A 12,695-nucleotide genomic window follows, 5' to 3' on the forward strand; every position below is an offset into this window, starting at 1 on the left:
TTCAGTGAGAGCTCTGATTGGTTGGAGAGAAAATAAAACCTTTGATCTGAAGCTCGCACACGGCGGGCTGCGAGGATGTTCTCTCCTCTGTTGCCACGGCAACGGCATGAAAAGAGGCTGCTCGGATCAAGTGTTTCGTTCCTCGTCTCCATGTCGGCTGGATTCAGAGCAGAGATGCAGGTTTCTAACAGTCGGTGGGGTGGAACCGCTCAAAGATCACAGTGATCTGCTCCATTATTGATCCAGAGGAACGTGTCTGAGCTCTTTCAGCTGGCGTGAATCTATCTGAGTTGCAGGTTTCCCCAGCGGACATGCGGCCGTGCTGCTGTTTGTGCATCAGAGAAACTGCTTTGCATGCCGCTGGCTGTGAGTACTCACACCGACCCACAGCAATCTGAAACTGTGGAGTTATCTGCTCATCAGCTCTACTTGCTCCAATTTCATCCTTAATTTGACTAATCTGACAATTCCAGCTTGTGTTTCAAAAACCCGGCCGGTTTACTACGGCTTCCTTAAATGTAACTGACAGCATGATGGAAACAGAGTAGCACGAGTCCTGCTTTCAGGTCTATAATTAGAGTCAAAATGCATTAAAGGGACCTGTTCTGCTCATTTGCAGCTCTGTGCTCTCAGTCTGAGACTCTTTGTACGATTCACAAACAGCATTATTTATCTGACAGCGGCCCTCAGCTCATCCCGTCTCACCCCCCCCTTTAGCTGCTAACTGCTGCTGTTAGCTGTGGAAACCTCCTGAACCATGAACACTGAAGGACTGACAGTGATGGTGGTGAAGACAACAACTCCCATGATCCCACGCTGCTTCACCAGCTCATTTAACTTCCTGAACTGGTCGTCCTCTGTGCGCTCAGTGTTTAAACAAACTGACCTCCAGGAATCACACAATGACGCCACCGGCTCAGAGTCAGAGAGCTCAAACAGATCTGCTGCTTTGTTTCGATGCAGATTCCTCAGCACAGAGGTCTTCATCAGGACAAAACCTCGAACATTTGATCACAAATTAAAGACGACTGATTCCACCTACAGCAGCCCGAAGGACCACAGGGTGGAAATGAACCACAGTTGCCATGGTGATAGGCATGATCCTCACACATATGTGGCTCTTTCTCTCTCCCTCCCTCCAGCCGACAGCAGGTACTTCTGTTCCTCCTCCTCCTCCTCCTCCTTCTGGTTACCATGGAGACGTCTGTTGGTCTCCTCTCGGAGGAGTCTCGCCCCGCTGATTAAATCAGGCAGCACCTCAGGGAGACGCAGGCTGTTTGCTGTAGTAGGAACACTTTGGATCTTCACTTCCACTTCCTGCTGTCGCACCACCGACGCCGCACACAGACGACGTCCCGTCTGACACAGAAAAACGCTTCGTTATAACCACAGCGGTTCGGACCAATCAGCGTCCTCCGAGGAGCGACGTGGTCGGAGAGACGCTCTTACAACCAGCTACAGGTTTATTAGCTAGTTTCACACAAAGATGATAGAAACATTCAATTCTGATACATTAACAAAGCTAGCATAGCTACTAATTTCTCACAATGTCAGATTCAAACGTTCGTAACATCGATGTGAGAAATCAGTAGCTACGCTTATTGTTATCGTCAGGACAACCACGAGAACCACGACGGCTCGGTTCAACACCACGATGTCCGCTTTGTTCTTTTTTTAATGTTTGTATATTTAATGTCTGCGAACCGAGTGTCTGATGGTTGACAGCTGGTAAATGGACCTTGAGCTGGGTTCGTTCTGAATCCAAGAGTCAGTGTTATGAACTTTACAGATCCATCTCCATGGCAACAGAGCGAATCTGTGGATGATGGGATGTGGTTGAAAGCTCTGGAAAAAGTGGATCAAACCATTTCTTTTATTCTGATGTAAAGACATTGAGACAATGTGGAGTCACAGCGGACGGGTCGGATTCATAACGTACACAAATGTTCTCAACCGCTGACTCGTGACCTCATCATTACCTGTCATTTGACACTGTGGGTGAAACCGGCCAATTAGCTTCCTCCTGATGGTCAGACGGTCTCCACCACAGCAGCATCCTCTTCAACGAAATGTATGCAAACTCTAAGAAAATAATATTCCCCCAAAGGCCCGATTCATGTTCACTTCCTCCGTGTGGGCAACACCTGGGTCACACACTCAGGTAACAGGTAACGCTCAGGTGTCCTCCAGTTTCTGTCCAACAGGGACAGGAAGTCCTGATTCTGGTATTTTAGAGTTTCCTGATAATCAATAAAAGTATTTGATGACCCATCCTGCACTCGGGGACGTATACTAACTCTCTTCTGATTTACAGAGTGATGGACAGATAGCTTTAACTAACTGCTGCTAACTGTATCTGCCGTTAGCGGGCAACAGAACCAGGATCGAACACAGCCGCCAATATTTCAACTCCACGTTGGCTGATTGATTCATTGTGAGGTTTTTAGATGATAAATACACTTAATATTATATTAAATTTCTGACTATTTGTCCTCCTAAATGTTTCTCACTGCACCTTTAAACTAAATAAACTATTTAAGAGAGTTGATGATTAAACTAGCACCAGTGTATAAAGTAGTTATAAAAATATAATACAGCAGTAATATTGATCCAAACACATCAGATATTGAACCGTGTTTGTGGATCCGGACCGACCCGAGAGCCTCAGGACACACAGGAGGAAACACGCCGCTGCAGAGACCCACAACGGGCCGAGCTGCTGCGTATTCAGAGCCGCTGGAGCGGACTGAGGCCCAGAGGTGTTAACTACAAAATTCCTAAAGAACTGTTGATTGTGCCTCGCTCTGGCCCGTATGTTAATACCATGTCTTGCTCTCTACCACGCTAGCGCTAGCATATTAATCCTCCCTATAGCATATTAATACCATGTCATTCTCTTTAGCTGGCTAGCTAGAGCTAGCACACATAAACACATTAACCAAAGCTAGCGCTTAGCTACGTGCTAATCGCTAGCTACGTGCTAATCGCTAGCTAAATCGCTAGCTAAGTGCTAGCTTTGGTTAATGTGTTTAATTGTATTATGCTCCTGAAGGAGTGCTAATGTAAATTAAGGAACAGCTCATAGTAGGGTAAAATATTTAAGGTGTATTGTTCTTATTTTGTGTTAATATTAAAATCATTCAGCTTTAAATTGTTTGCTTGTTAGCCACCTGCTAATTATCTTTAGCTAGCCAGCTAGCGCTAGCTTATTAATGTCTTGTCATTCTCTGTAGCTAGCTGTGTGTGTGTGTGTGTGTGTGTGTGTGTGTGTGTGAGCAGGCTTTGGTTGTCATGGCAATCAGGGGAGCCCACAGCAGCTGCGCACGCTCTCTCTCTGTCTCTAACTCCTCAGAGAGACAGAAACATTTAAAATGAATCCCCTCGAACCCATGGCCAGGAACGACCGAAATGAAAACCGAAAACACCGTGAGCGTCGTCATCTTGTTGACTATAGCACTGCCGAGTTTCAGTGGTTAAAGTTAAAAAATGTGACCTGGGGAGATTGAGAGAGAAGAGGTTCAACGAGCTCCTTTAAACATTTCTTCTCTAAAATTAACATGGGAGTAGATGGGGCCATGAGAGGGCGTTGCTGGCGCATCAGTGCGTCTCCCGCCAAAAGTATTTCTCTGACAGCTTCAGCAGTAGTATCACTGTGACCCCAACGAATTTACCTACGTTTCTATCTATAAATTATTTCTGTAGAGTGACATTTGTGGTCTTGAGAGCAGTTTACAAATTTATTTTTCGACAAATTTTTCTCTCTCCCCACACTCTAGCGATGATGTCACGCACTCTGGCGGTTGAACATTCTCGCAATACACACCCATTCATTTTTTGGACCGGTTTTTGACGATTTACTGGCAAACCGTTTGGTGAAACGCTTAGAAAAGTCAGAGCACTAATGTCCTCACCGAGCCGCACGTTTTGATACCTTTTTTGTGTACGTGCGACCAAAACTGCGGGAGGAGTAGCGCGCCGAAAAACGTACGGAAGAAGAATAATAAGCCCGAGGGAGAGTAGTTTGCTTATGCAAGGCACAATAACTACTGCGGCTCAGAGGAGCAGAGGAGGCCACACAGAGGCCACACAGAGACCTCCTCTCAGACGGGGTTCAGAGACTCTCCAGAACCTCCAGAACCTCCAGAACCTCCAGGACCTCCAGAACAGTTTTATTGTTTCATTAAGACGACTGACGCTCTGCTGAATCAGAACCACTTCCACAGTGACGAGATGGATTAATATGGAGCTTAAAGGGACAGTCTGATATGTGTCCATCCAACCAGACTCCATTCACAAAAACATCATTTTAAGCCTGATTTATACGTCTGCATCAAATTGGCAGCGTGGTAAAACAGAGTGCTGTGATTGGTCCGTTCGGTGTGAGTGTGTCTGAGAACAACCCAGATGAGTTAAAGCTCCAGTGTGTCACATTATTACTGTAATATAAATCCATAGGTATGTTTTTATTAGTGTTTAATCAGCTGGATATAAGAATCATTGTGTGTTTGTTACCTTACAATGAGACAGAGGCAGCGGCTCCTCTTCTGGTGGAGTCCGCCATGTTTCTACAGAACGGACAATTCAAACACTGGATCTAGTTAGGTGGCGTTTGTTCCACAGCCACCATAGTTTCACCTTGAAGAGGGTGAAGCGAGGGAGTTGCAGTCTCTAACTAGACCACAGCAAATCATAAAAAACAAACACATTCTCTCGTCTGTGCCGTTGTTAATACGAGGAGAAAACAAAACAAGGAAAACCCGACAGGTTGAGGAAGTGTTTCAGTTTCAGTCGAAGCAGAACTCAGTCAGCCGCCAACCAGCGTCAGAATAAATGCTCACAATGACGTACAGCTACAAACCCGCCGCTATCTCACAGAGCGCGGGAGGTGGTCGCATCCAAACTAATTCATTAAAAACAAACAAACATAGACAAACACACAAACAGATCTCGAACCAGCAACCGCCTCCGGCTGATACAAACACACACTTTATGAGGGAACACAGCATCTTCATCCATCGTCCACGTTTTCATCGGGTCTAGTTTAAAAGTCAAATCACTGCAGGACGGTTCTCTAAAATCTGTGTTTCATCCAGCAGGAAGGTGGATTCAGGCTCTGATACACTAAATGGAACTGAACCACAATAATCAGTTTAATTGGTAACAACACCTGTGTTTACCCTACTGTTTCAGGTAAAAATGGCCGCTGTGAAAAAGGACTATACCAACAGAAAAACAACAACATGGACAGAAGCACGAGAATTTCAAAGTAAAAGCACTCTTTAGCCCATTTCAGAGGGTTCAGTCATGTATAAATATATATAAATATATAACTATATTCATATATATATGAATATACAAATATATATATATGAATATACAAATATATTTATTTATATTTTAATAAAATATAAAAACATCAATAAAAATACATTTTCTTTCTTACTGAACCTTTAATCTGTAATAAAGCTCATATTTTAATTATAATATTAGATATTAATAAATTAATCAGATGTACAGTTTGCTGTCAGTAAAAATACTCAGATTGTACAGCACAATACTAGAGTAAATGTACTTAGTTACTTTCCACCACTGGAAGAATTTACTGACACAATTACAGTAAAATAACATTATTATTATTATTATTATAATTGTTATTATTATTATTATTATTATTATCATTAGTATGATTAAAGGCAGCACTGATACTGATACTAAGAGCCTCGTTGTAACAGCAGTAATATTACAGCAGGATTACTGACAGCAGGATTACTGACAGCAGGATTACTGACAGCAGGATTACTGACAGCAGAAGCTACCTGAACTACTTCCTTACCTTACTGTATCCTGCAGTCTTCACTCAGGTCCGCTGATGTGCAGCAGGGACTCGGTCTGTCCGGTGATCCTCCGACCGTCCGTCCGTCCGACCGGAGCCGATCTGCTGCTGATGGAGGTTCAGTAAAGTTCACATCATTTAACTGAGAGCATACAGGAAGTGACAGGAGGCGGCCTTCAGAATAAAGGCATGGGAAATGATCTAAATAAAAGCGTTTGAAAGAAATGTGAGCAGACAGGGATGGAAGTTATTATTATTATTATTTATTGTTATTATTCGTGAGTTAATGATCTGGAAACATGAAACTTGGTCCAATAACAGGAAATAATGTGTATGTGCTTCCTCAGAAACATGAGCCCAGTTGGCCAGATGGTGGCGCTGTCATTAAGGCCACTTTGTAAAGGCCACGCCCCCTCACAACATAAGTCTGATTGACCTGAAATTGGACCCAGGAGTCGGCTCGATGTGCTCCACAGAATCCTTCTCCAACCTTAAAGTCTTATTTAGGTTTCAAGATATCGACCAATGAGCTGCAGAGGGGGCGTGGCTCAGCAAAAGAAACTTAATGAACATAATTTAAGACGTATTTCACGTCCATAAAGTACAAATTATATTAAGGAAAATGATATTGGCTTCATGTTGGTTTAGTATTTGTTACGTCAGGATCAATACTCACGTAAAAGACTGAAAAATTCAACTTTATTAATCCAATACATTTTTAAGATAATTGGATTTTAGACGCCTGATGACGAACTGTGAGTCTCAGAAGGTTTCTGGTCGTAGTTGACGTCTTTTCCTCGTATTTAATCACAAATCAACTAATTTTATATCCACTGTCAGACTTTCACCACTTAAATAAATGAACATAAAACTTCAAATTTATTCATTTAGATCAACTTTTTGAGTTGTGTTGACATAAATGTGGAAAAACTAGTTGGAAGTTTCAACAACTCAAAAACTTTGATGCTGGGTTAAGTTTTGTTGTGGTGAAAGTTTGTGTATAAATTATTATTATTAACAAACAGATGAAAATATACGACGTGTTTAACTTTCTGAGGGAAACCACCAGCAGTGAGGTGGGTGGAGTCACTGATGATTTACAGGTAAATGTGTCTCCAACAGGTAAAAATACCCACAGTTCAACTGTATGGATGCAGCTGGAGCTGAATGAGGAAATAGATTAATGTGTTTGTGTGTGAACTGGCCCTTTAATCAGTCAGCAACAGTGCAGCAGCGCCTCCTTGTGGCCGAACAACCACATTACAACCACACTGGAATAAAACCAGGACTATTTCTTATATTTATTTATATATATTATATTATTGGACACAATCAGCCATCAATAACCCCAATGTTTGTTTTTTATGTACGATTTAAGACCCAGATAATAAAAACCTAAAAATCTTCATTCTGTAGATCAGAAAGATCAATAATAATAATCAAAATAAAAGAATAATTTAGGCCGAATTTGACTAATAATTAAATAACAAACTTTAATCCACAATAATAATAACAAACTGCTCTCAGATAGTTCATCTGTAGAGTCCTGAAAATAGTCCAGAAATATTGATCAGATTTAACCAGTTTAACCATATTTAATATTTGCTGTCAATAAACAGCTGATTTCAGATAAATGGTCAAACACATTTCCTGTGACTTCATAATAAAAGTCAACTTGTGTTTGTCCAGTTAAATGCTTTTAATGTGAAGCTGCAATAAATTAAATACATTTTTCTTCTTTAGAAAAAAAAGAAAAAATCTGTATTCAAACATTTTTCAGAAAACTCTTAAAAAATTAAAGGTGAATTTTATATTTTTAATTTAAACTTTTATTTCCAACAAATAATGAAAGATTGGATTAATCACTGTGAATTATTATTGAAACACAGAACAAAGAAAATTAACTCAACAGAAGATTATAAATTGGCATAACCTTTAAGTTCGAGTTTGACTACAACTTAAACATTTAGTGACAGAAATTATTTATTTTTTTTTTTTTTTTACAGATATTCAGTGTAACATTGTAAATAAATAAATATTAAAATACTTTAATCAGTGGACAATCTGAGGACCACCAGTTTAATAATCCCGTTCTCCATCATTGACTCATTTTCACTCCTGCAGCCTAAAATGATCTGATTTTATCTTTCAGTCACATATGTAACAGAATAACATTTATACAAATAATATTCAGTTTCTTTAGGAAATAACACGAAGGACAAACATGGACAGATATTGTTGTCTTATGGTTCTTTATTAATGAACGTCGTCCGTCAGTCAGGCGCCTTCTGACCACCCGAAATATTCTTGGTAGAAAAATAAAAACCTAAAAGGTCAAAACAGATCTGAACCTTCAGTGTCGGAGTTATTAAGAAAAACACATTTTTAATTTTAGATGTTCAGAATCCGTCACTGAATTCACAATATCTGTTTTTAGTCATCATGCAGTAACACTAAGACGCATTGAAGACGCAGTGAACTGAGTCTTTTTGATGAATTACTTGAGAAACATGAACTTCATTGAGGGTCTTTGTCTTTCAGGCAGGAAGGAAACTTTTTTTTAACGATCGCATTGAAAATAGAAATAATGGACTTTAAATGTTAAACTTATATTTAAATAGTGTAAAAGCTTTAAAATGTGTATTCATCCAGGCTTGATTTCAAATGTCAAGAATTAATCTCTAAATTCACATAAACCAGTTTGTTGTGCATTGAAGTTGGATGAACTTTAGTTAGTTTAGTGACAAACACAAGCTTTAGCCGACAAATAAAGTCAGAACTTTGTGTCTCACTTTGTGATCAATAACGAAAACAAAAAAAAATAATGGTCAAATGGTTCGGTAAAAATATATATTTTTTATTGGAAACAATTATTGAAAGTTTCTTCACATAAAACGCCTCAAATGCTGAATAAAGATATAAAGTGTTTGTATGTTTCATCACAGGACGATCGAAACAGATTTTACCCAAAAACACATTTAAGAGACTGAAAAAGCAACTTTAAATGTTTAGAATCCGTCAAACTCAATTAAACCACCAAAGACGGCGTTGAAGTCGCATTGAACTGAGTCTCTGATAAATTACAGAGAAACATGAACACTGAAGGTTTTACTGCCGTTAACGACTGCACTGAAACTATTAAATACCAAATGTGGTTGATTTAACTTACGTTAACATTTTAGTTTACTGAAATTAAAACGTTACAGACCTACAAACGGGGTTCCCACATTTAAGAAACAAAGCTTTTATTTTGAAAGTGTATTTATTTAAAAATGATCCTCTTGTAGGTTAAAAAAGGACTCGATTCTGGTTCTGCTTCTTCCGATCGGACTCTGAGGAACTTCTGAGGTCGATGAAATGATGACTCGGAGGTCGGGCGCCGTTCCACCAGCTACAGGTTTAATATCAGATCAACAACAGTAGAAAAACAGAGGCAGAGGCTACCAGACAAAAAGAAGAGTAGGAAATCCAACAGCATCCAACAGGCTCTTTAAAATAATTCCTCTGTACAGTATTTACACACACACACACACACACACACACACACACACACACACACATACACAGAGTACAGTACAGCTACACACTGAGGAGGAGGAGTCTGAGGACGCAGTCCCAACGCTGCCCTCTGATTGGTCCGTCCTCCTCCGTCCACAGTATTTTTTACTTCCAGGTGAAGGTGTGACGGCGTCCGGCGGGCTGAGTTCTCAGAGGTCAGAGGTCGCTGCAGGTAAAGTCTGGAGGAAATTTAAAAAAAACAACAAAACTGCGAGACAGGAAGTGGCTGCCTCCGTCCGTCCGCGACCGCAGCAGAACGCCGTCCAGAACTGTCCGCCTCCGAAACGCCCGGCGGCGTCTCCACCCACCAGGTCCCCTCTCTGTCCTCCCCCGCCCACCCCGAGCACCGCGGTGCCGCCTGGAACCAGCAGAACCAGCAGAACCAGCAGGACCAGCGTCAGGCCTTCAGTCCTCCTGTCGGTCCCTGCGAGGGGCGGAGCGGCCGGCTGGACGTCCAGGCAGAGAAATCAAACGTACACAAACACCATTGAACTGATGTTGAAACAGAAACGCTTCCTCATGTGATCCGGTCACATGACTCCGGGGCGGGTTGGAGGTCAGCCAATCAGATGTGCCTGCAGACAGACGAGAGGATGTTATTGATTACACTGTATCTGTATAGATTATTGATCAGTATACACTGTATCTTTATGGATGATATTGATCAGTATACACTGTATCTTTATGGATGATATTGATCAGTATACACTGTATCTTTATGGATGATATTGATCAGTATACACTGTATTTATTGGTTCTAGAAAGGAAAGAATGCGTCCTTGGTTCAGAGTATTTGTAAAAATAAACTGATGTATTTTAAAATGTAATCCTGTTTATAATCCACATTATTACTGAACTAATCTGATCACATCTTTTGTTCTGTAACTGTAATGATGAGACCTGTAGTTATAATATAACAGTAATACATATAACAGTAATATATATATATATATATATATATATATATATATATATATATATATAGATAGTTATCTTTAAGAGCTGCAGCTACAGAATGAGAACAATGACCTTTGACCTCGAAGCTTTGCATTGTTTTTATTTCTTTTTGTAAATCACTCTGTGAGAAAGTAAGGAGAGTTGATTTATTAATGGATATTGGTTTAATGTTTAATGAACTGACAGTGCTGATGTTTGACCAGCAGGTGGAGCTGCAGACTGAACTCTAACACATACAGTGTTTATTCACTTATTATAGAAATGGAGGAGATTATAATCTAGTCTATAATCCCACAGCTGGCAGCGGCACTGTGGTGATACAAAAGATATAAAGGTAAGAAAATAAACAATAAGAAGTGAAATAAATATGTTGTAAAACTGTTTAAATATCAGTTTATTGAACACTGGGCTCTTTCATATCATACTAACTCCCATAATTAGGACTTTTTAATCTTACAGTCATATATAATAATACACTGAGTCCAGGAGGTTTTACTTACAGCCTCAGTGGAGCTCCTCACTGACATTAATGTGACTCATTCACTGCGTCTTACCGTTCTCACCTCCGTGCGGGGGGGTACATGGACGGGGCGGACGCTTGCTGGCTGGCGACGATGGCTGAGGAGGAGAGACCTGAGACAGAGAGGGAGAGAGAGAGACAGGGACAGAGTCATCAGATCCAACATGGGCCACACTGAATAAAGCAGTTCCACCTTAAAAACTACAGTTCCTCCCACAGTGGGTGACTTATCTCATTATTCTCCCTTAAAATGAACATTTGATGATCAAGTTTCATTTTATTTGTTTAATGATGATGAATAACGTTAGCAGATTCATCCGGTTCAGATCTAGAGTTAAAAACCACCCAGATCTAAACAGTTGGTACCAATGTGGGTTCAGACTGAAGACCCAGAGTCTGACCTGAGGGGTAGGACAGGTCGTACTGTCCCGCCAGCAGCGGGTATCCCAGGTGGTGATGGGAGGGCAGAATGCGTTGGGACGGCGAGGATCGCGGCCGGTCGCCCTCTCTCTCCCGGTCTCTCTCCCGCTCTCTGTCTCGGTCCCGGTCTCTCTCGCTCGTGCGGGGGGCCTTGTCCTGGACGGACGGGGACTTGCTCTTGTACTGGCTGGCGTGCTGCTGCAGCAGGTCCAGAGCTTTGGCCTCGCTGGGCGGCTTCACCGTGGGACTGGACCTGGATGGCTTCTCCTGCTCCTCCCCCGCCGCCACCTTCCCGCCGTACGAGGGGAAGGAGTAACCGGCCGGCAGGTACGAGCCTGAGGACAGAGACACGTCTGAACCACAGCTGCATTAAAACGTCCAACAGCAAAAATAAAGGGGGGGGGGCGCGCCAAGGAGACCACAGTCTGTGGTACGGTCTGGTCCGTACCTGTGCTCACGTACAACATGTAGCAACCTACATTACTCACCCATTTACCTCTTTACTCACCCATTTACCTCATCACTAACCCATTTACCTCTTTACTCACCCATTTACCTCATTACTCACCCATTTACCTCATTACTCACCCATTTACCTCTTTACTCACCCATTTACAGCAGCAGGTTTGCCCCTGCTTCCAGTCTTTATGCTAAGCTAAGCTAACCACATCCTGACTCTCTTCCCAAACTGTTGATCAGTTAAAGGTCGTTCACTCGTGGTGCCCCCTCCAGGTCTTACCGGGGTAGTTCTGCATCATGACGGAGGGCATCCCTCTGTACCCGGGGTGGCTGGGCTCGTAGCCGTGGCTGTAGGCGAAAGGTCCGTGCATGTAGGGCATGTAGCCCTGGTGCTGGGCCAGAGGGGAGGAGAACTGCATGTGGGGGGGTCGGGCCTCCTTCCCTCCCCCCCGGTGCTCCTCTGGAGGCAGCTGAGTCCTGCCCTCCGCCCCTTCCTTCGCCTCCTCTTTCTGGAGGCCCTCCTTCGCCCGCTGCCTCTCCTCCTTCCCTTTGCGCTCGCGCTCCCTGTCGTCCTTCCACCGCTCCTCCTCCTGCGGTTTGGGAGCTTCTGAGTATTTGTTGGGGTAGACGTAGGGCCACAGGCGAGCGTCCGGCTCCTGCAGAGAGGAAGAGATGTGAGTGAAGACAGCTGATGGTTAAAATGTCCACCTGGGTCAATGAAGAGCTGTTTTAACGTCTGATGGATACTGAAACCTCGCTGTGACTAAATCTACTCTAGAAAACAGAAATCAGTCTTCAGTTAAAGATCGGAGGAAGATCCGGGTTAACACTCTGAATCATTAATAACCCTGATTGTCTACCAGGTGTCTCAGATTCAGGTTTTTGGGTCTCAATTTCTTCCCTCTGGACCTTTTTGAGGAGAAATTCAGAAATATGATGCATCCTGAA

At 42.3% G+C, this 12,695-nt stretch overlaps 2 protein-coding genes and 1 long non-coding RNA gene across 8 annotated transcripts in view; all 3 read right to left on the reverse strand.

Moving 5' to 3' along the window:
• LOC127352460 (GRAM domain-containing protein 2A) overlaps nt 1–5,966 on the reverse strand; it is a 28,201-nt gene extending 22,235 nt beyond the window's left edge. The window contains exon 1 of one of the 3 annotated variants that reach the window (XM_051380875.1): nt 5,834–5,966. Coding sequence is in view for 2 of the 3 variants with exons in the window: in XM_051380873.1 (XP_051236833.1) it covers nt 40–152 (113 nt within the window). In the remaining variant the exon portion in view is untranslated. Of the gene's footprint in view, nt 1–39; nt 1,644–5,833 lie in introns of those variants that run through there. The other 2 variants (XM_051380873.1, XM_051380874.1) reach the window with 2 other exon arrangements.
• LOC127352507 (uncharacterized) overlaps nt 1–12,695 on the reverse strand; it is a 100,411-nt gene that overhangs the window by 39,185 nt on the left and 48,531 nt on the right. The window lies entirely within an intron of this gene.
• znf609a (zinc finger protein 609a) overlaps nt 9,212–12,695 on the reverse strand; it is a 32,640-nt gene continuing 29,156 nt past the window's right edge. For 3 of the 4 annotated variants that reach the window (XM_051380792.1, XM_051380793.1, XM_051380794.1), the window contains 4 exons: nt 12,028–12,403; nt 11,270–11,623; nt 10,912–10,981; nt 9,212–9,966 (listed from right to left, as the gene is read on the reverse strand). In XM_051380792.1, the coding sequence (XP_051236752.1) occupies nt 9,957–9,966; nt 10,912–10,981; nt 11,270–11,623; nt 12,028–12,403 (810 nt within the window). In that variant the 3' untranslated portion in view covers nt 9,212–9,956. Of the gene's footprint in view, nt 9,967–10,902; nt 10,982–11,269; nt 11,624–12,027; nt 12,404–12,695 lie in introns of all 4 variants that reach the window. The other variant, XM_051380796.1, reaches the window with a different exon arrangement.

The sequence above is a fragment of the Dicentrarchus labrax genome, unplaced genomic scaffold (assembly GCF_905237075.1).
Source record: "Dicentrarchus labrax unplaced genomic scaffold, dlabrax2021, whole genome shotgun sequence".
Taxonomy (NCBI): Eukaryota; Metazoa; Chordata; class Actinopteri; family Moronidae; genus Dicentrarchus; species Dicentrarchus labrax.